The sequence below is a fragment of the Globicephala melas genome, chromosome 1 (genome assembly GCF_963455315.2).
Source record: "Globicephala melas chromosome 1, mGloMel1.2, whole genome shotgun sequence".
NCBI classification, from domain to species: Eukaryota; Metazoa; Chordata; class Mammalia; order Artiodactyla; family Delphinidae; genus Globicephala; species Globicephala melas.
In genome coordinates, this window is record NC_083314.1 from 79,670,679 (window position 1) to 79,691,543 (window position 20,865).

At 38.4% G+C, this 20,865-nt stretch overlaps 1 protein-coding gene across 5 annotated transcripts in view; it reads left to right on the top strand.

The window, feature by feature from the left end:
* ARNT (aryl hydrocarbon receptor nuclear translocator) overlaps positions 1–20,865 on the top strand; it is a 62,610-nt gene that overhangs the window by 36,718 nt on the left and 5,027 nt on the right. For all 5 annotated transcript variants that reach the window (XM_060299805.1, XM_030846401.2, XM_030846402.2 and 2 more), the window contains 14 exons: positions 310–523; positions 4,230–4,443; positions 5,638–5,740; positions 9,014–9,079; positions 9,502–9,587; positions 11,136–11,212; positions 11,866–12,000; positions 14,264–14,338; positions 16,511–16,662; positions 19,288–19,398; positions 19,563–19,635; positions 19,789–19,912; positions 20,104–20,206; positions 20,588–20,735. In XM_060299805.1, coding sequence (XP_060155788.1) covers positions 310–523; positions 4,230–4,443; positions 5,638–5,740; positions 9,014–9,079; positions 9,502–9,587; positions 11,136–11,212; positions 11,866–12,000; positions 14,264–14,338; positions 16,511–16,662; positions 19,288–19,398; positions 19,563–19,635; positions 19,789–19,912; positions 20,104–20,206; positions 20,588–20,735 — 1,681 coding nt within the window. The remainder of the gene's footprint in view (positions 1–309; positions 524–4,229; positions 4,444–5,637; positions 5,741–9,013; positions 9,080–9,501; positions 9,588–11,135; positions 11,213–11,865; positions 12,001–14,263; positions 14,339–16,510; positions 16,663–19,287; positions 19,399–19,562; positions 19,636–19,788; positions 19,913–20,103; positions 20,207–20,587; positions 20,736–20,865) is intronic.

Consider the following 20,865-nt stretch of genomic DNA (forward strand, 5'->3'; position numbering starts at 1 on the left):
AGACTGTCATTTCTTAAAACACATTTTGTTCTGAGGGAGTGGTAATTTACATAGGAAGTGAAGTTTCCAGGAGTTAGAATTGCTGGTATCTGCTTGTACCCTGTCTGCCTCATTAGTTTCTATTCCATACTTGCTCTGCATGAGAAGTTTGGCAAACCTTACTTTAACTTCTGAGACTTAAGCATCACTAAATCTGAATACCATATTTCTTCAGCAGCTCACTTGGTATTCATATCTCTCTCTCGGCTCCCAAATGGCCAGATGTGACCACCTGGATGGGGCTTCTCCTCTCTCTCTCTCTCCATGCAGGGAAAACCATAGTGAAATTGAACGGCGCCGACGGAACAAGATGACAGCCTACATAACAGAACTGTCAGACATGGTACCCACCTGTAGTGCCCTGGCTCGAAAACCAGACAAGCTAACCATCTTACGCATGGCGGTTTCTCACATGAAGTCCTTGCGAGGAACTGGCAACACATCCACTGATGGCACCTACAAGCCGTCTTTCCTCACTGATCAGGTCTCTGGGAAGCACAGCTGAGAGAATCTAGAATCTTTTGAAGGTTTTGATCCTTTTGGGGTAGATGACCATAATCCTGAATAGCACATTATATTGGGAGTCAGAGCAGAGCTAAGTGTGTAGTTTCTTATTTATTTATTTAATTTATTTTTCGACTGCTTTGGGTCTTCGTTGCTGCGTGCAGGCTTTTTCTAGTTACGGTGAGTGGGAACTACTCTTAGTTGTGGTGCGCAGCCTTCTCATTGCGGTGGCTTCTCTTGTTGTGGAGCACGGGCTCTAGGTGCGCGAGCTTCAGTAGTTGTGGCTTGTGGGCTCAGTAGTTGTGGTTTGTGGGCTCTAGAGAACAGGCTCAGTAGTTGTGGCACATGGGCTTAGTTGCTCCGCAGCATATGGGATCTTCTGGGACCAGGGCTCAAACCCGTGTCCCCTGCATTGGCAGGCAGATTCTTAACCACTGTGCCACTAGGGAAATCCCTGTAGATTCTTTAAAGCACAAGAATTCCGCTCTGAAGGAAATATTCAGACCATGGGAGAGTGAGTTTTGATCCCTGACTATATCATTTATTAGCTTTGGAGCAGTGAGAAGTAGAGAAGAATTGTGAAAGCTATTTAGCAAAACTTATAGGTACTTTAGAACTGTACTCATGAAGAACAGTGGAATCACAGGGAGAAGAAATGACTGTGTCCATGAACCAGTTCTTTTCCTTGGCTTTAGGGTTATAGAAGATGGAAGGAAACTAGTTTTTATTCTTGAAGCAGCTTCCAGTTTTAGTGATACAAGGAGTCTAATAGGAAGTTGTTGCTTAGAGATGTACTCTGGTACATTTGATGCACTATGAGAGAAATAGAGAAGGCAAAAACATTTCCAGCCTTTCAGGAACTCAGTCTGAATATGGATATGTGAGTGGTAGGATACACACATAAGTGAAAAATGATAGGAAAATGGGTACGGAGAAGAAATGCCTTAAAAAACTTATTAATAATTTATATAGGATTAAATATGTGTGTGTGTGTGTGTGTATATATACACACATTAGAGGAATAGCTAAAGTGAATAGAATGGCCAGGCCTGAGTGAGAATAGTCAGCAAAAACTTCAAAGAGTAAGGAAGCCATGTTGTGTTTTATTAAAAATAACACTTGGTTATTGCAGAAAAACTTGTAAAATATAGGAAGTATAGGGAAGAAAAAATTGACCTGTGATGCCATGCTTTTATTCAGAGGATTAGAAGGAAAGAAAGAATATAATTTGGAAGAAAGGAATAAGAATTTTCCAAATAGGATGGTCTGTATGAAAGTACATATAGCACAGATATTATATATATGTACAATGAAATAGCTAATCAATTTGTTCTAACAGAACACATACAGATATTGATTCAACAAACTCCAGTAATGCACATTTTTAAGCTAACCAGGTTCTTTGTGCTATTAGAAATGTAAAGAGTGGTAAGAGATAGTCACTGGTAGAAACAGACATGTAAGTAAATCAATCATAATATAAACACAGAATCAGTTCTGTATCAGAAAGAGGTGCAGTAATAAGTCCTGTAGAAGTGCAAATATGGAAAGCAAAGAATAGGGGAATAGGGTTGTAAGTATTGGAAATAACTTGATCAAAAGCATAGTGAGAATAATCAGGTTATTCAAGGAAAATCAGGTAGTTTAGCGTGCCTTGGGAGATGGTAATAGGAAAGTAGGCTGGGACCTGATGATGGAATATTTAGGTGTTATGTTAAATAATTTAGATTTTAATTTTTAGGCAATGGGGAGCTATAAAAAATGTGGTAGCATTTTAAGGATGGATTGGAGACAGTGAAAGCAGGAAGACCATTTGTCTTGGCATGAGATGACTAGGACAGTGACGTTGTATTTGAAAATAAAATTGATAAAACTGAGTTATCCCTGGAGTGTGAGAAAAAGGAGTTAAGAGTTTTGAGCCCTGTATCCTGAGAGGAAGGGAATACTGTTAATCAAGAAAGGGAATGCTAGAAGAGCACAGAGGATTGTTTTCGAAGGGGGAAATGATAGGTTTTGAGATGTTGAAATTGAATTGCTGGTAAAATGTCTATTTGGAGATGCTTAATAGATTTTAGGCAAGTCTAGGCATATGGATTTGGGTATCATTTCTTAGTGGAGGAGTGGATATGATTTCTCAGGGAGAGAGTATGGGATAGAGAAGAGAACTTAGGATAGAACCTTGGAAATGCCTACACTTGAGACTTGAATAAAGGAAAGGGAACCTGAAGCAGAGAAGGTACATTTGGAAAGGAAGTATAAGTTGGAGTGCAGTGTCATAGAAGCTAGGGAGAAATAAAATTTAAAGGGTAAAGTGAACAACACTATCAGATATGCAGTGACATTGAGTAAAATGATATGGACTCAGGAAAGGGGACTTGAGTTGGCATTTAGGAATACATTAGTAACCTGAAAAAACATGAATGTAGTGGTTTAGAGTGAAGATTGCAGTGGGTTTGAGAAATAAGTGAAAAGAGAGTAGAGCCAGTGAGTGTAACACTACTCTTAATTTAAGCTTGGCGCTGAAAGATGAATTGGGCGAAGTTGAGGGAAGTTTTGTATAGAATTGAGAAAACTTGATCATGTTTAAGATCTGAGGGGAGGGGCTTCCCTTGTGGCACAGTGTTTAAGAATCCACCTGCCAGTGCAGGGGACACAGGTTTGAGCCCTCGTCCAGGAAGATCCCACATGCGGCGGAGCAACTAAGCCCATGTGCCACAACTACTGAGCCTGTGCTCTAGAGCCCGTGACCCACAACGACTGAAGCCCGTGTGCCAAGAGCCCGTGCTCCGCAACAAGAGAAGCCAGCGCAATGAGAAGCCCGCGCACTGCAACGAAGAGTGGCCCCCACTCGCCACAACTAGAGAAAGCCCACGCACAGCAACCAAGACCCAACGCAGCCAAAAATAAATAAATAAATAAATTTATTTTTAAAAAAAAAGATCTGAGGGGAAAGAGAGAGAACACCAATATTTGTAGAGCAAGATCCTAAAAAGAGACCAGAGAGAGTGAGATCTAGAACTCATTTATTTATTTATTTATTTAAAAAGTAATTTTTAAAAATTTATTTATTTATTTAATTAATTTATTTTTGGCTGTGTTGGGTCTTCATTGCTGTGCGCGGGCTCTCTCTAGTTGTGGAGAGTGGGGGCCACTTTTCGTTGCGGTGCGCAGGCTTCTTATTGCGGTGGCTTTTCTTGCGGTGGAGCATGGGCTCTAGGCATGGGGGCTTCAGTAGTTGTGGCGAGCGGGCTCTAGAGCGCAGGCTCAGTAGTTGTGGCGCATGGGCTTCGTTGCTCCACGGCATGTGGGAACTTCCCGGACCAGGGCTTGAACCCGTGTCCCCTGCATTGGCAGGTGGATTCTTAACCACTGTGCCACCAGGGAAGCCCAAGAACTCAATTATTGTTAATGGTAAGCCTTTTTATTCCCTGTCTTGAGTTCTGAGGTAAAGAGGAGGAGATGGATAGTGACATAGACACATTGAGGAAATACCTATTGGAAAAACCTCTCTTGTCCATGAAGGTGGTTACATTTAGGTTGCAAAGCTGTGCCTGTGGATTAGACAGAAGCCAGCAATTACTTATGGAGAGATACATGTGGCCTGAAGTGTCTTACTTCTTTCCATGAATAATATTTGGTTTTTCAGAAGAGTTCAGTTTTAACTTGTATTTCTCTTCCTTGGGCAGGAACTGAAACATTTGATCTTGGAGGCAGCAGATGGCTTTCTGTTTATTGTCTCATGTGAGACAGGCCGGGTGGTATATGTCTCTGACTCAGTGACCCCTGTTTTGAACCAGCCGCAGTCTGAATGGTTTGGTAGCACACTCTATGATCAGGTGCACCCAGATGATGTGGACAAACTTCGTGAGCAGCTTTCCACTTCGGAAAATGCCCTGACAGGTATGAGTTAATACGGATGGAAAATGAATAGCAAATTCTTTCTTCTTTTTTTTTCTGAGATAGAAGAGGTGTTTTAACTCTTAAATTTTTTGATTGAATCTGGCAAAACTTTTAGAATTTTCTCCTTCAATGAATATAATCTGTTCTTTTTATCCACATGCAGGTAATATATTTTGTAGCTCATCTTTAGAGAATGTTTCATTAGTGACAATGCTTATAAAAAGTTTACTTTGATCTTAATATTAGTGTAAATACACAGTAAAGGCCAAGCCTACAATAACCCCCACCCCCACCCCTCCAGCCATTCCAGAAGAATGAAATTATCCATTTTCTGTCTCATTTGTTGGGTAAATACCTGGTATTTTTTCTACCCAGTTGTGCTTGGCTTTGACTTGGTATTAGGTTCTATGATAGTAGATTTTTATTTTAGAGGGGGATGATTATCAGTGTGTAAGGTGTTTTCTTGGTTTTTTTTTGTATTTATACTATCTTTCTGTCTTGTTTTTGCCCCCACCTCCACACCCCCATTTAATGTTATTCAGTCCTTCTGCCCTAGTTTGGCTGAAGGAAACAAGTCACATCTGCTCCTAAGCGATCTAGAAAAAATTTTAATGTGGAAGCAGATTAAAACTGGTAATTAAAATAAAATCCATTATGGTCATATTAATGTTGGTATTTAGCTTTCATTTATGTTTTTATGGGTTTCATTTTCCTAATTCTTCTTTTTCCCAAAAGTTCCCACTGGTTTCTGTATAATAAAGGGAGGAACAATTTTAGCATGAGACAGATGGGTGTTTCTGTAGCATATAAAATTACTTGTTATTAAACCAGTGACATTCACTCCGTGTGTGTGTGTGCGTGCATACGCACATGCATGTGTGTTTATAAATATAATCAGACCTAAGGATATAGCCTTGCTCTTGCTTGCCAACTTTACCTACTTCTACTCCTGTCTTGCCTTGCACAAAGTTATTTCCAGTGCTTTGAACTGAAGAGTAAGTAAGATTCACTGATGGGAACAGAGGTGTTTTAGGCTTGAAAAAAATCCATCTCCTACTTGGCTTATTCTCTTATAAGCAAGGAGATTGGAGAGCACGAATAGGCTACTTACTTATCTTTGCCTCCAGTATCTCTGTCTCCCTCTTCCCCACACACAAGAATGTACTCCAGACTGTTCTTCACATCCTTCTTCAGGGCGTATCCTTGATCTGAAGACTGGAACAGTGAAAAAGGAAGGTCAACAGTCTTCCATGAGGATGTGTATGGGCTCAAGGAGATCTTTTATTTGCCGTATGAGGTGAGTGTCAGGATGAGGATTGTGATTTGCCATAGGAAGAATTAAGAGCTGAGGGTTTGATTTCTGGTCAGAGGAGTTAAACTTCTAAATCCAAGATCCAGTTAGATTAAATTTAGCTCTCGAGACCCACGTAAGTTGTAACACAGAATAAAGCGTTAAGGAAACTAACATTTACTGAACTCCTCCTATGCCAAACATTATGATAGGTGCTTTATGTCTGTCATCTCATTTCCCACAACTGCCCAATAGGGTAGAATTCATGGTTACTATTTTGCTGATTAAAAAAAAAAAAAAGACTCAAAGAAATTGACTTCCCAGGATTACATAGATAATTGTTTGATACAGGATTTTATTCTAATCCATACTAGTCGGATGCCAATACCTATGTTTTTTCCCAGTATATCACAAGGCAACATCCATGTACTCAGATCATTTCTGCACCCCTCCTTTTTTTGTAGAAATTTAAGACTTTATTATGTCTTTCACTTAATATTTAGCATTAATAAATTATATACTATACATTTTAGGATTCTGAAGAAAGGATAGTGATACTTTTCTTCACAGCTAGAGAAAATACTTCTTAAAGTCACAAAATAAATTCAGGTTGTATAATGGAAATTGACTACATTGTACGAGAGGATGCTTCTTAGAAATGATGAATAGGATATTAAGAAAGGTTTCCTGGGGGAGTTTAAAAATTGAATATTATGTGGCTTAGTGGTTTAGAGTAGTTTCTGGACCCAGACTACTGGATTTATCACTTATCTTCTGAGACCTTGAGCAGATTAAATGACTGCTTTGTGTTTGCTTTTTTAAAAAATATTTATTTATTTATTTATTTTTGGCTGGATCGGGTCGTAGTTGCAGCGCATGGGCTCTTTGTTGCAGTGCATGGGCTTCTCTCTATTTGTGGTGTGCAGGCTCCAGAGCACATGGACTCAGTAGTTGTGACGTGTGGGCTCTCTGGTTGTGGTGTGCGCGGGCTCCAGAGCGGGTGGTCTCAGTAGTTGTGGCTCACAGGCTTAGTTGCTCCACAGCATCTGGGATCTTAGTTCCCTGACGAGGGATCGAACCTGCCTCTCCTGCATTGGAAGGCAGATTCTTAACCACTGGACCACGAGGGAGGGTCCCCCTGCTTTGTGTTTTTATTTCTTCATCTAATATAGGGAGTTATATCAACCTCATAAAGTTGTTATAAGGATTAGATGAATAAATATATGTAAAGATGCTTAAAATAGTGCATGACACATGTAAAATTCTGTGTAAGTTTTATTTATTATTAAAGAAGTGAAAGAAAGAAAGTAGAGGATGGGAGACAGTGTTGCAACATGTGGACATGGCTAATGCAAAGACATAGGCAGGAACAAGATAAATAATAACGAAATGTAGCAAATAGATTGTGTTGCAGCATAGTGCTGGAGTCAACAAACCACAACTCTTTGTTTGTAAATAAATCTTTATTAGAACATAGCCATGCCCATTTGTTCGCATACTGTCTGTAGCTGCTTTTGTGCTATAATAGCAGAATTGACTAGTTGCAACAGATTGTATGGCCCACAAAGCTGAAAATATTTACTGTCTGGTCATTTACAGAAAAAGTATACTAACCCCTGATGTAGAGAATCTCTGCATTTGCAGAGCATGTAGAACATTTTGACTTAAAATTCTGGGATAGTTACAAGTTTTAGAAATACCAAACCTGACTTCTTTATCCTTCCTTGTTAGGGGCATTGTTACCAATTTTCTGTGTCAAGTTGTATTCAGAACCTGTTATCTGGCTGTTAACTGATGGAAGCTTCTTTGATAGTGTAGTGCAACTTTTTTTTTAATTTATTTTTTTATTGAAGTATAGTTGAATTACAGTGTTGTGTTAATTACTGCTGTGCAGCAAAGTGACTCAGTTATACATATATATTTTCATATTCTTTTCCATTATAGTTTATCACAGGATATTGAATATAGTTCCCTGTGCTATACAGTAGGACCTTGTTGTTTATCCATTCTACATATACCAGTTTGCATCTGCTAATCCCAGACTCCCAATCCAGTCCTCTCCTACCTCCCTCTCCCTTGGCAACCTCCAGTCTGTTCTCTATGCCCCTGATTCTGTTTCTGTTTCATAGATAGGTTCATTTGTGTCATATTTTAGATTCCACATATAGGTGATATCATATGGTATTTGTCTTTCTCCTTCTGTTTTACTTCACTTAATATAATGATCTCTAGTTGCATCCATGTTGCTGCAAATGGCATTTCATTCTTTTTTGTGGCTGCATAGTATTCCATTGTATATATGTATCACATCTTCTTTATCCATTCTTCTTTCAGTGGACATTTAGGTTGTTTCCATGTCTTGGCTATCGTGAAAAGTGCTGCTGTGAATGTAGGGGTGCATGTATAATACCCTTTTTTTTTTTGGTAGTACGCGGGCCTCTCACTGTTGTGGCCTCTCCCGTTGCGGAGCACAGGCTCCGGACACGCAGGCTCAGCGGCCGTGGCTCACGGGCCCAGCCGCTCCGCGGCATGTGGGATCTTCCCGGACCAGGGCACAATCCCGTGTCCCCTGCATCGGCAGGCGGACTCTCAACCACTGCGCCACCAGGGAAGCCCTATAATACCTTTTTTTTTTTTTGTGGTACGCAGGCCTCTCACCATTGTGGCCTCTCCCATTGTGGAGCACAGGCCCCGGACGCGCAGGCTCAGTGGCCATGGCTCACGGGCCCAGCTGCTCCGTGGCATGTGGGATCCTCCCGGACTGGGGCACGAACCCGTGTCCCCTGCATCGGCAGGTGGACTCTCAACCACTGCGCCACCAGGGAAGCCCTATAATACCTTTTTGAATTATAGTTTTGTCTGGGTATATTCCCAGGAGTGGGATTGCTAGATCATATGGTAATTCTATTTTTAGTTTTCTGAGGAACCTCCATACTGTTTTCCACAGTGGCTGCACCAACTTACATTCCCACCAACAGTGTCGGAGGGTTCCCTTTTCTCCATACCCTCTCCAGCATTTGTTATTTGTAGACATTTTAATGATGGCCATTCTGACTGGCATGAAGTGGTACCTCATTGTAGTTTTGATTTGCATTTCTCTAATAATTAGCGATGTTGAGCATCTTTTCATGTGCCTATTGGCCATCTGTATTTCTTCTTTGGAGAAATGTCTCTTTAAGTCTTCTGCCCATTTTTCCATTGAGTTGTTTGTTTTTCTGTTGAGTTGTATGAATGATAGTGCAACTTAATTGCTTTTAATCTCTCTGTTCATTGAAACAGGTGTGGCAGTAGCTCTGTGGACCAAGTCTCCATGAATAGACTGAGCTTTGTAAGAAACAGATGCAGGTGAGATCCTAAGCTGTAAAAATAAAAACCCAAAGGGATGGCCAAGTACCTTTAGAGATCGTCACATTTTCAACTATTTTACTATTGTACTTCCTTCAGCAGCCCTCACCCTCATCCCTCACTTCCCAGTTACTTTTTTTCTGGCAATATTTTCCTGAACTTCTAAATCTTTTGCTCATCCTGTTGAAGGAAGTTACGCTACCACTTTACCTATTGATACTTTCTTCCTGCTGCAGTACCTTTCAGTTGCTTTACTTTGGCAAAGGTAAAATATATGCTGGTCACTTTTGGGTGGGAAAGGTCCAAGTACAGTCGTCCTGTTTTATAAACACCCAAGAGCCTAAAGTTAAAGGTACTAAGCCAGCATTGCCTTTTAAATGTTACTGGGTAGGGTTTTCTCCTCACACCTGTAATTTTTCTAGGAATGGACTTGGCTCTGTGAAGGATGGGGAACCTCATTTCGTGGTGGTCCACTGCACAGGCTATATCAAGGCCTGGCCCCCAGCAGGTAGGAAAGTTGAATAGTGACTTCTTCCTGGGTGCAGCAAGTTCCTCACAGAGTCCAAGAAAGTTAGCTAATATTTATCATGTACCTGTAGTATATGAAATGTACTTTGGTATAAACTGTAATAGGAAAGAAAAAGTGGACTCCTTCCCTTCCTTTATGGATCTTATATTCCAGTTAGGGAGATGGATTACTCAGACTTGAAAATGACTTGGTGATGGCTGTGTCACAGAATGTAGTTTTTAAATGTCCAAATAGTAATGTATACTGAATACCTGTATCTAAGTATTTGTGTGCAAAGAAGCAGTTGACATTGAATGCAGTTGATTTGGGAAAGTTTTCTAAAGAAGGAGCAAGACTTGGATGGAGAAGCGGGTAAATGGCTTGATTGTAGTAACTTGTAAAGGGGATATTCTCTGCAAAGACTTTAAATCAGGATGTGAGCGGATTAATTTTACTAGAACTTGAAGTCAAAAAGGGAATGTGAGAAAAGTGGTTGGGGTACAAGGATCAGCCTTTTAACCTGGCTTGTCAGAGTTTCCAAATCGTAGCAATTTTATTACCTCCCTGCTGGCTAGGTGTGCCTGGGAAGTGGGGGTTTTAGGGAGATAGAAACTAAGAGAGGCAAGGTGGTGTATTTTGGTAAAGGTTAAACTTTGGATTTGGAAAAACCTGGGTTTGATTCTGGCATTGTTATTTATTAGTGGTATAACTTAGGGTAAGTTGCTTGACTTGTATGGGAAAAAAAAACCCTCAATTTTCTCATCTATAATTTAGAGATAATATAACCCATATAGAGTTATTGTGAGGATTAGATTTAATGTAAGGAAAGCACCCAGCCTAGTGCCTGGCATATGGTAGGCACCCAATAAATGGTAGTTAAATGTAATTAAGAAAAATTAATTTTAAGTCATAATGAAGTTTGAACTTTTTAGTTTATATACTGTATAAACCATGCGTTTGAGATACACATGATCTTTTATACTTCTATGTAGCTCTCAAAGAAATACTATTTTTCTTGGTAAAAAGAAGAAAAATATGCAAAGAGTAGGGGGAAAGTGCATCCTTCTTCCCTTTCCACATAAACATTGAAACACTAGCTTGTCTCTTTTCCAAAGTACATAAATAACTATTGGTGTTTGGTTTAATCTCATTTTTGGTTGTTTGCTTACTTTGAAAGTCACAGGTTAGGCAAGACATCCGTTCTCTGCCTGTGATATGGTCACAGAGTAAATGGCTGTCTTCATATGTATTTGGTTTGGCCAGCATAGTCTTTTAGAATACTTTGAGTGGGACTGTACTCTGCAGTTTATTATAATTAATGTGAGTATAATATATGAATTAATATATATAAAAGTTCTTAAAATAGTACCTGATATATATGGTAAGTTCTTTGGGTTGTTTACCTTTATTTCTTATTTTCAGCAGTCTGTATTGTTTCATACCTAGTCTCTTCATACCTACATGTGTTTTAAATCTTTACATATCTGACTTTGGAAGGCAATTGAGTTTGAGATACCTGTTAAACCTTTTAACTTCACCTTCCTGAAGGTGTCTCCCTCCCAGATGATGACCCAGAGGCTGGCCAGGGGAGCAAGTTTTGCCTGGTGGCTATTGGCAGACTACAGGCAAGTATGAATTTTTCACATCTATATCACCCATTTTCAGTGGGAGAAAATCTCCTTCAGGATGTGTTCATGTTATTTTTTCTTTTACTCTCTGAATACAAATGAAGAATTCTGAAAAACTCCGAACATTTTGAGGAATATGGTATTCATAGTTAACATTGCTTCTCTTGGATTTAGCAGAAGCTGAAGAGAGAGAGAGAGATCTTTTCCTCTTTCATACTTTTAGCTTTGCAATGCTGAATTGTCTATTTCCAACTAATTTCTTTTGCTCCTATACAATAGAAGAGAGATCTTTTCATTTTTCATTACATGACTAACAGTAGAGAATTGGAATTATTTTGATTCTCCTTATAAAAACAGATGTTTCTTGGTTACTTGGGAGTATAATTTTCCAATCTGAATAGTGAATACCACCTAGCTAAATGAAAGTAAGTGGGTTTTAGGTTGAATGAATTATTACCTTTCTTTACAAAGTTCGTGAAGAGTACACGTGTAGGAGTGGAGCTAGGCCTCATGCCCTATCTGTGATGATCACTTTTTCCTTTTTGGATGGGTTGTGAAAGTTTAGAAATTCCTAAAATTGGAAACCTGATGGGAAATACATCTGTAAAGAATGGTGTCATTTTATCTCATTTTTATCTCTTTTCTTTCAGGTAACTAGTTCTCCCAACTGTACAGACATGAGTAATGTTTGTCAGCCAACGGAGTTCATCTCTCGACACAATATTGAGGGAATCTTCACTTTTGTGGATCATCGCTGTGTGGCTACCGTTGGCTACCAACCACAGGTGAGGAGCTGGAGCTATTACACCACTGATATTTAGGCTTCTGTTTTCCCTTTGCTATGCTGAGATTATTCAATCGTATAATTCCAGAGATAACCAAAACATGTCAGCCCCAACTCAGAAAAAGAGATGATCCTAGTCTGTTGATAGCTAAATATAATTTCAGCTTCCTACCAAGGTTGTCTGATCTAGAAAAATATGGCTTGTGAAACCAGGCTGGAGCAGCAGGTACAGGTAATGTATTTCTTTTTTGTTAGTGATATTAATACAGATGATGATGCAAAAACTAGTTATAATGATTTGGCCATCTTTAGATAATTCATATAATCATCTAGTTGCATAGTAACCCATAAAGTATGCAAATTTAGCATATTTATTATTATGATTTATTTAGATATCTCATTCAGCAGACCAGGTAACTATGTCTGAATTGAGAAACAAGTCATTACATAAACTTTCAAAATTATAGCTGCCAGGAGGGACTTCTGTAAAGAGGTTGGTGCAAAAGAGATCTTGAAAAAGGAGAACAAAGTCAGAGAGCATTTACAGTACCTGATGCAACACCTGTTGTAAAGCTGTTGTTACCAACACAGCGTGGTGTTGGTGTAGGAATAGTTACATAGATCAGTAGATAAGAATCGAGTCTGTTCTCATATTTATGGTCAACTGATTTTCAACAAAGATGCCGAGACAATTCAAGGGGAAAAGAAGCTTTTCCAATAGATGGTGACGGAACAATTGTATACTCATAGGCAAAACAAAACAGAAAGAACTTAGACTCTTACCTCACACCATACACAGAAATCAACTCGAAGATATAAATGTGTAAGTGCCAAAGTTTTATAAAACATCTAGAAGAAAATAGGATAAAATCTTTGTGATCTTGAGTTAGGCAAAGATTTTTTTTTTGGCCACGTTGTGCAGCTTGCAGGATCTTAATTCCCCCACCAGGGATTGAACCAGGGCCACAGCAGTGAAAGTGCCGAGTTCTAATGACTGGACTGCCAGGGAATTCCCTAGGCAAAGATTTTCTATATGACCCTAAAAGCATGATTCACAAAAGAAAAAATTTGGTAAGTTGGGTTTCATAAAAGTTAAAATTTGCCCTCTTAAAAGGGCATCATTAAGAAAGTGAAAAGACCAGCCACAAATTGGGGGAAAATATTTGTAAATCATATATGTGAAAAAGGATTTGTATCCAGAATAAAGAACTCTCAGAACTCATTAAGACAACCAGCCAGTAAAAAAGGGGCACAAGATTTGAATAGACATTTCACCAGAGAAGCAATATGAATGGCATATAAATAGTTGCTTGTCATTAGGAAAGTACAGATTAAAGCCACAATGAGATACCACTATATGCCCATTAGAATGGCTATCATCAAAAAGTACTGGCAGGAACATGGAGAAACAGAACCTTCATACATTGTTAGTAGATAAGTAAAATGGTATAACTACTTCGGAAAACCATTTTGGCAGTTTCTTTAAAAGTTAAACATACACTTACCCTACAAATTAGCAATTCCACTCCTAAGTATTTACCCAAGAGAAATGAAAACATATGTTCACACAAAGATTTATACACAGATGTTCATATCTGTATTATTCATAATAGCCAAAAAGTGGAATGTCCATTAACTAGTGAATGGATACACACTGTGTTATATCCATGTTAGAATATTTATGAGCAATAGAAGGGATATACTATTGATACATGGAACAACATAGATGAACTTCAAAAATATTGTGTTAAATGAAGGCAGCCAGACACAGAAGACTACCTATTGTATGATTCCATTTGTATAGAAAAGGCAAAACTGAAGAAGCAGAAGCAGATCAGTGGTTGGCCAAAGGATTAGGAGCAGGGATTGACTACAGACGGGCAGAAGGGCACTTTTGGGTGCAGTGGACGTGTTCTAAAACTGAATTGTGGTAATGGTTGTACAACTGTATAAATTTATTATAGGTCATCAAATTAGAATTATAAAATTCATTTAGAATGAGTGAGTTTATCTAAATTATACCTCAAATCTGTAAAAAATTCAGTTAAAATAAATGTACAATATCCTGAAAAAGAAGAATGCTCTAGAGGTCAGTTGTTTAGCAGATTCCATCTTTTTTTGTTTGTCTTTTTTTTCCCCCCTCCACTCTTATCCATAATCTTAGGATAAAAGCAAGAGAAATGAAATCCAAGTCTCCTACTAATGGCCCAGGAAAGTTAGATGATCATAAAAGTGTCAGTTTTACTCTTCTTTTTCTCTTTTAGGAACTCTTAGGAAAGAATATTGTAGAATTCTGTCATCCTGAAGACCAGCAGCTTCTAAGAGACAGCTTCCAACAGGTAACTTTTTTTCCTGGTTTGGATTGGAATAGTATTTTAATCTAATATCTATTATTACATTCATTCCACAAATATTTATTGACTGCTGATTAACCTAGTACTGTGGCAGGCCCTGCAGTTTTATGTACTTTAGTACTTAACCTGTATTTTTAAGAAACAGAAAAGGACCAGTACTTTGAAACTATGGATAATGTTCAAGGTATTTTTGTTTGGCTTTGGCTACTCAGTGTCTTATATCCAAGAGTCTGTCTTTAAAATATTTAAAATAGTCTACACTTCACTGAACAGTGGATAGTAGTTGAAAAATTCATTTCATGGTTCTTTTATAGATAAGTGAAAGTTGGCTCTTAATTGTAAGCAAACTCTTAATTTCAGGCCCTAGATCCTGAAAACATCTGGCGAATTTAATTTCAGGACAGGCTTGGCTTTAGATAGTAGCTCTTACTTTATATTAGACTGGTTAGTTTTCCTCTTTAAATCTCAATAGTGTTTTTACTGATACAATGGGTATATAAGATAAAGCATTTAAAGCACAAAGGCCAACTTCTAGAGGAAATCAGACAATGGCAGTAAAAAGTCTCTCTGTCTCTAATTCCTCAGCATCACCTGTTCCATCCACTCACATTCCATGTACGGGTAGTCTTTTTTTTTTTTTTTTTTGGTAGTGTAGTCTTAGAAAAGCTATTCTGACTTCTGTTGAAACCATTCAAAGCTAAGGACGTGGACTTCTGGCAGTGCGAGATGTTGTACAGTATATTTTAAATCCATGAAATTCATAATTCTCACGCTTAGGGCCACAGAGTATCACTTGATCATTTCTAGAAAAATGTTTATTCCAAAGCAATGGGCCATATATACACTCTGTAATCTCATGGTTTTTATTCTGACATCAGTTGCTGCTATGATACTAGAGTACAGAAGCAAAGGTACTTTTTAATGTGCAGACTAGTTGCTGCTTACTAGTTGCTGATATCTAGATTTTGATGTTTCTTATGTCTAGATGGATTTGTATTTCTTTTTGCTTTTCAGTACATAAATTTAGTTGCTATTTCTAGTGAAGGTTGTTTTTCTCTTTTTTTTTTTTCTTCCCATTTTGGTTCTTGTCATGCTTTGTTTCACATTTGATTTTTTAAAATTTTATTTATGTATTTTAAATGTGCCATTTTATTATTGCTAAGTGAAGTATGTCCCGTTTTCTGTTATAATTATTTCTCAGTCAGATTGTAATGTCAGCGGTTACTGCCACACTCTTGTCAACTTAAACACAAATGTTATCACTTAACTTTTTCTTAAAAAGCAATTTAAAGTGTAGGTATTTTGAATTACTGGGCTTATACTTCATTGGCATGAATATGTACAGTAATAATCAGGTTTCAAATCCAGTATTTAGTTTGTATACAAATGTAATGATGTTCGTTGTGCATATATTATACAGTGAGCGCATGTATTAAAGACTACTTATTATTGTTTAAATGTAGATGTTCATATCTCATTTCTTTTTTATAATGTTAAATAAATGTTGTTCTTAAAAAAAGAAAAAATACATAGCCTAGTGCTTGACATATAGTAAGTACCAAATAAATGTTAGCTGCTAATATTATTTTTTTACTGTTAAGGAGGGGATTCAAAAGATTATTTTCTGTTCTTTGAGATTAGAAACTAAAATGATCTAAAATTGCTTTCTTTTAAAAAATAAAAGCAAAACAAAACTAAAGCCAACTTAGTTTTATTTATAGAAACCTTCATGGGTGCTATGAAAACAAATTCTCAGGCTTGGCAGAAAAAGCTAGGATTGAGGGGCAATATATAAGCTATGTTCAGTGTCATTAAACTTATAAACTCCTAGTAAATTTGCTAGATCAGTGTATCTTTAAGGGACTTTCTAAAGGAAGTGGGGAAAGGTAGTCTTTTCTCTCCTGGAATAATTGTTACTCCTGTTTGATATTGACAAGAGTGGTTAGATAGCTTGGGACTCTGAGAAGAAACATGATAAATATACCTCCTTATTGTTTAGTCACTTATTTTTACTCCCCAAAACAACAAAATGTTGTTTTGCTAGTAACATTGCAAGAGACTGTTACTTCAAGGACAGTGACACAAGGATCTTAAGGTTGTAAATGTCTAAAGAAAATTTTTTGTGGGTTTCAACTGATAGCATGAAAACTTTTTCAGGTGGTGAAGTTAAAAGGCCAGGTGCTATCTGTCATGTTCCGGTTTCGGTCTAAGAACCGAGAATGGCTCTGGATGAGAACCAGCTCTTTTACTTTCCAGAACCCTTACTCAGATGAAATTGAGTACATCATCTGTACCAACACCAATGTGAAGTATGTACCATAAAGACCTTTTCCAATGTTGGGATTTCTCACGGGCCAAGTCTGCTTAGCCTTATCAGGTTACCTCCTCTTCTACTTTTCTAGTAGTAAACACCATTATTTCTTCATCTTCCAACTTCTTAGAATTTGGGGTAGTTCATCCAGGTAGAGTAAAATTTTTTTTAATTTAATTTTTTACTAGAGTATAGTTGACTTATACAGGTAGAGTAAAATTTTAACAAACAGTAGCTTAGAGACTAGATTCTGAAATGTGAAGGGTTTGGTCAGTTGACCTTTGAACAACATGAATTTGAACTGTGTGGGTCCACTTATATGCAGATTTTTTTCAGTAGTAAATGCTACAGTACTACGTGAGCTGCATATACGGAGGGCCGACTATAAGTTATACTCAGATTTTCGACTGCTCAGAGCGTCGGTTCCCCTAACCCCCGTGTTATTCAAGGGTCAACTGTATTTCAACTTTATGTTTCAACCCTTTTTAGAAAGGATTTTTTGTTGTTGTTGTTGTTTTTGTTTTGTTTTGCGGTACGAGGGCCTCTCACTGTTGTGGCCTCTCCCATTGCGGAGCACAGGCTCCGGATGCGCAGGCTCAGCGGCCATGGCTCACGGGCCCAGCAGCTCCGCGGCATGTGGGATCTTCCCGGACCAGGGCACGAACCCGCGTCCCCTGCATTGGCAGGCGGACTCTCAACCACTGTGCCACCAGGGAAGCCCAGGATTTTGTTTTTTATACACCAGTTTATTACTCTAGTCTGACAGGAATTTTTTCTAGAGCAGGTATCTGCAAACTTTCTGTAAAAGACCAGATACTAAATATTTTAGCATTGTGGGGCATACAGTCTCTATTGCAGCTTCTAAATTCTGCTGTTACAGCACGAAAACAGTTCCAGACAAATGAAATGGATAAAGATGGCTGTGTTCCAGTAAACTTTTATTTACAAAAGCAGGCAACGGACTGGATTTGGCCCACGGACCATAGTTTGCTTTAGAGCATAGCTATATTCACTCTTTTGTTAGCTTCTGTTTCTCTGTTCCTTGATTCTTTTCTCTTTGAAATTTCTCAGCTTTGTAAGAAACAATTTTATTAAAATAGATTTCATATACCGTACAGTTTACTCATTTAAAGTGTACAGTTTCTTAAGTATGTCACAGGGTTGTGCAAGTATTACCACACACACACAAAAACTATTACCTCCAAAGAAATCCTGTACTAATTAACGGTCATCCTCCCCAAGCCGTATGTAACAACTATTCTATTCTGTGTCTCTATAAATTTGTCTGTTCTTATAAATGGAAACATATAATATATGGTTCTTTTGTGACTGGCCTCTTTCACTTAGTATAATATTTTAAGGATCATCCATGTTGTAGCATGTATCTGTACTTCATTTCTTTTTATTGCCAAATAATATTGCTTTGTATTGGTATACCACATTTTGTTTATCCACTCGTCAGTTGATGGATATTGAGTTGTTTACACTTTCTGGCTACTAAGACTGCTGCTATGAACATTTGTTTACTAGTTTTTGTGTGGATATGTTTTTATTCTCTTTGGTATATACCTAGGAGTAGAATTGCTGGGTCTCATGGTGACTCTATGTTTAATCTTTTGAGGAACTCCCAAACTGTTTTCCAAAGCTGCTGTACCATTTTACATTCTCATCAGCAATGTATGAGGGTTCCAGCTTCTCCATATTCTTGCTGTCTTTTTTTATTGTACCCATCCTAGTGGGTGTCGGTTGTCAAGGTACTTCTTTTCCATTTAATCTATCTGTGTAGAATTGGCCTTAAACCCACGTGTGAAGATCTGATTATGAATAATTAGCAAGTGTGAATAATATCGGTGACAACATTGAGTCTCTGTCCTCCAATTCAACTTTTAGGGCTTGTAAAGTTTAGTTCTTTGCTAATTAATTTTAGTATAACTGAGTGGATTCAGTTAGAAATTTTCATTAACTTAGGACTCAGGTCATTGTAGTTTTTTGGGGTTTTGATTTTGTATCTTTATATTACAGAACAACAACTGTTTTGTATTTCTGTTTTGCTTAAGTTTTGAAATGTGTTAAGTCTTTTTAAGAAGTTGTTTCTGGAAATAATGGCTTTCCCCATTTTTGCATACTACAGTTTTTCCCCCTACAGTAAGTTTTAGTTGATTATTAATATTTTATTTTGTAATAAATACTCTTTGTAGAAAATTCGGAAGGTATTGAAAATAGTAAAGAGAAGGAAAAAAATTCTCACTATCCAGAAATAGTCTTTGTTAATGTTTCATTGTGTACTTTCAGTTTTTTACTTATGCTTTTTTTAAAACACAATATATGGATATACAACATATACATACACACATCCACAACGACTAGGTATTGAATACCTGGAAGGAGTTAGAGCCCAAACAGGATGAACTCTTGTCCAATAGGACATAGTTTCTATTTGTACCATGTTTTCTGTAGTGTGAATTATTTGCTGAATCTGAAGTTACAGGTTATCATAGGATTGGACTTGAAAGGGGAATTGATCAGTGATTACCCCATGTACAGGTGAATCTATAATGTCTTATGTACAAACAGAGTCAGATACTTTTTTTTTCTTTGTTCTCTCTACTCTTCATTTTCCTAGGAACTCTAGCCAGGAACCACGGCCTACACTGCCCAACACAATCCAGAGGCCACAGCTAGGTCCCACAGCTAATTTATCCCTGGAGATGGGCTCAGGGCAGCTGGCACCCAGGTGAGAAATGGTCGGAGAATCATTTATTGAGCAGTGACTAGCCTGGGGTGGTGGCCGTATACAGTCCCACTTTTTTGTTTATTTGTTTGTTTTAAGCCCTTTCCCCAGATTCTTTTTAAAAATCTCTTTTCCCGTTTCTCTCTTTACTTGCCTTTAACATATAGGCAGCAGCAACAGCAAACAGAATTGGATGTGGTACAAGGAAGAGATGGACTAGCCAGCTACAATCATTCCCAGGTTAGTGTGTCTTCTTTGAAGGATGGTGAGCATTTCCTTAAGAAGTATCCCTGAGAGCCAGTTAGAGTATATTTGTATCTTTACATGAATTTTAGGGTTATTGAGTTGTCATGTTAAACCTTCTTCGTTATTTTTATCATTGTATTTCCACAGGTTTCTGTTCAGCCTGTGACAACCACAGGGCCAGAACACAGCAAGCCCCTCGAGAAGTCAGAGGGTCTATTTGCCCAAGATAGAGATCCAAGATTTTCAGAAATCTACTCCAACATCAATACGGGTATGTTTCTTCCTTATTCTCATTTTAAATTCTCATTTTCATCACTTACTGATGGGCCTACAATTGCCCAATCAGTAGTCTCCCAGTATATTTCCATTTAATCCTAATACCTCGTGAGTAAATAGGAACTTGCTGAACTAATATACTACAGCCCCTTGACTGGCCCTCCCCCAACTCCTTTTGGTCCACAGATCAGAGTAAAGGCATCTCCTCCAGCACTGTCCCTGCCACCCAACAGTTATTCTCCCAGGGCAACACATTCCCTCCTACCTCCCGGCCGGCAGAGAGTTTCAGGTGAGCCCCACATGTGTGTGCTACTTTACATGGCAACTGAGGGATTCAGTTACTGAATCCAAGTTTTATTCTTCCCTAACTTGCTCTGGTTATTTCAGACAAAGCAGTGGAACTTGTAGGCCTAGGATGAGACAAGCTTGTTTTTCTTCCTCCTTTTTCTTTGCACCTGTCCTGTTGCCATGTTCTAGGTTCCATCTCTGTGTGTCCTGATCAGCGTGTGACTGTCAGTCTTTCTCGTCTTTTCCAAATTCTGTTATCAAGTTTTCCTTAACCCCAGGGAGTCAAGGGAATCTAGGTATAGCACTAGATTGTCCTGTGATTCCTAGATTCTGTGATAAATGCACCTTTTAAATCCTTACCTCACTATTTGTTCACTCCTAGAAATAGTGGTCTGGCCCCTCCTGTAACCATTGTCCAGCCATCAGCTTCTGCAGGGCAGATGTTGGCCCAGATTTCTCGCCACTCCAATCCTACCCAGGGAGCAGCCCCAGCTTGGACCCCTAGCACCCGCCCAGGCTTCTCTGCCCAGGTAAACCTTCTCATCTGTCTGTCCCTTGTGTATTTTTTGTTTGCTTGGTTAGGCTTTTCTACATATGTAAAATTATTGCTGTCTGTCTTAGACATCTTCTTTCCACCCCTCCATCCCCTTCCTTCCAATT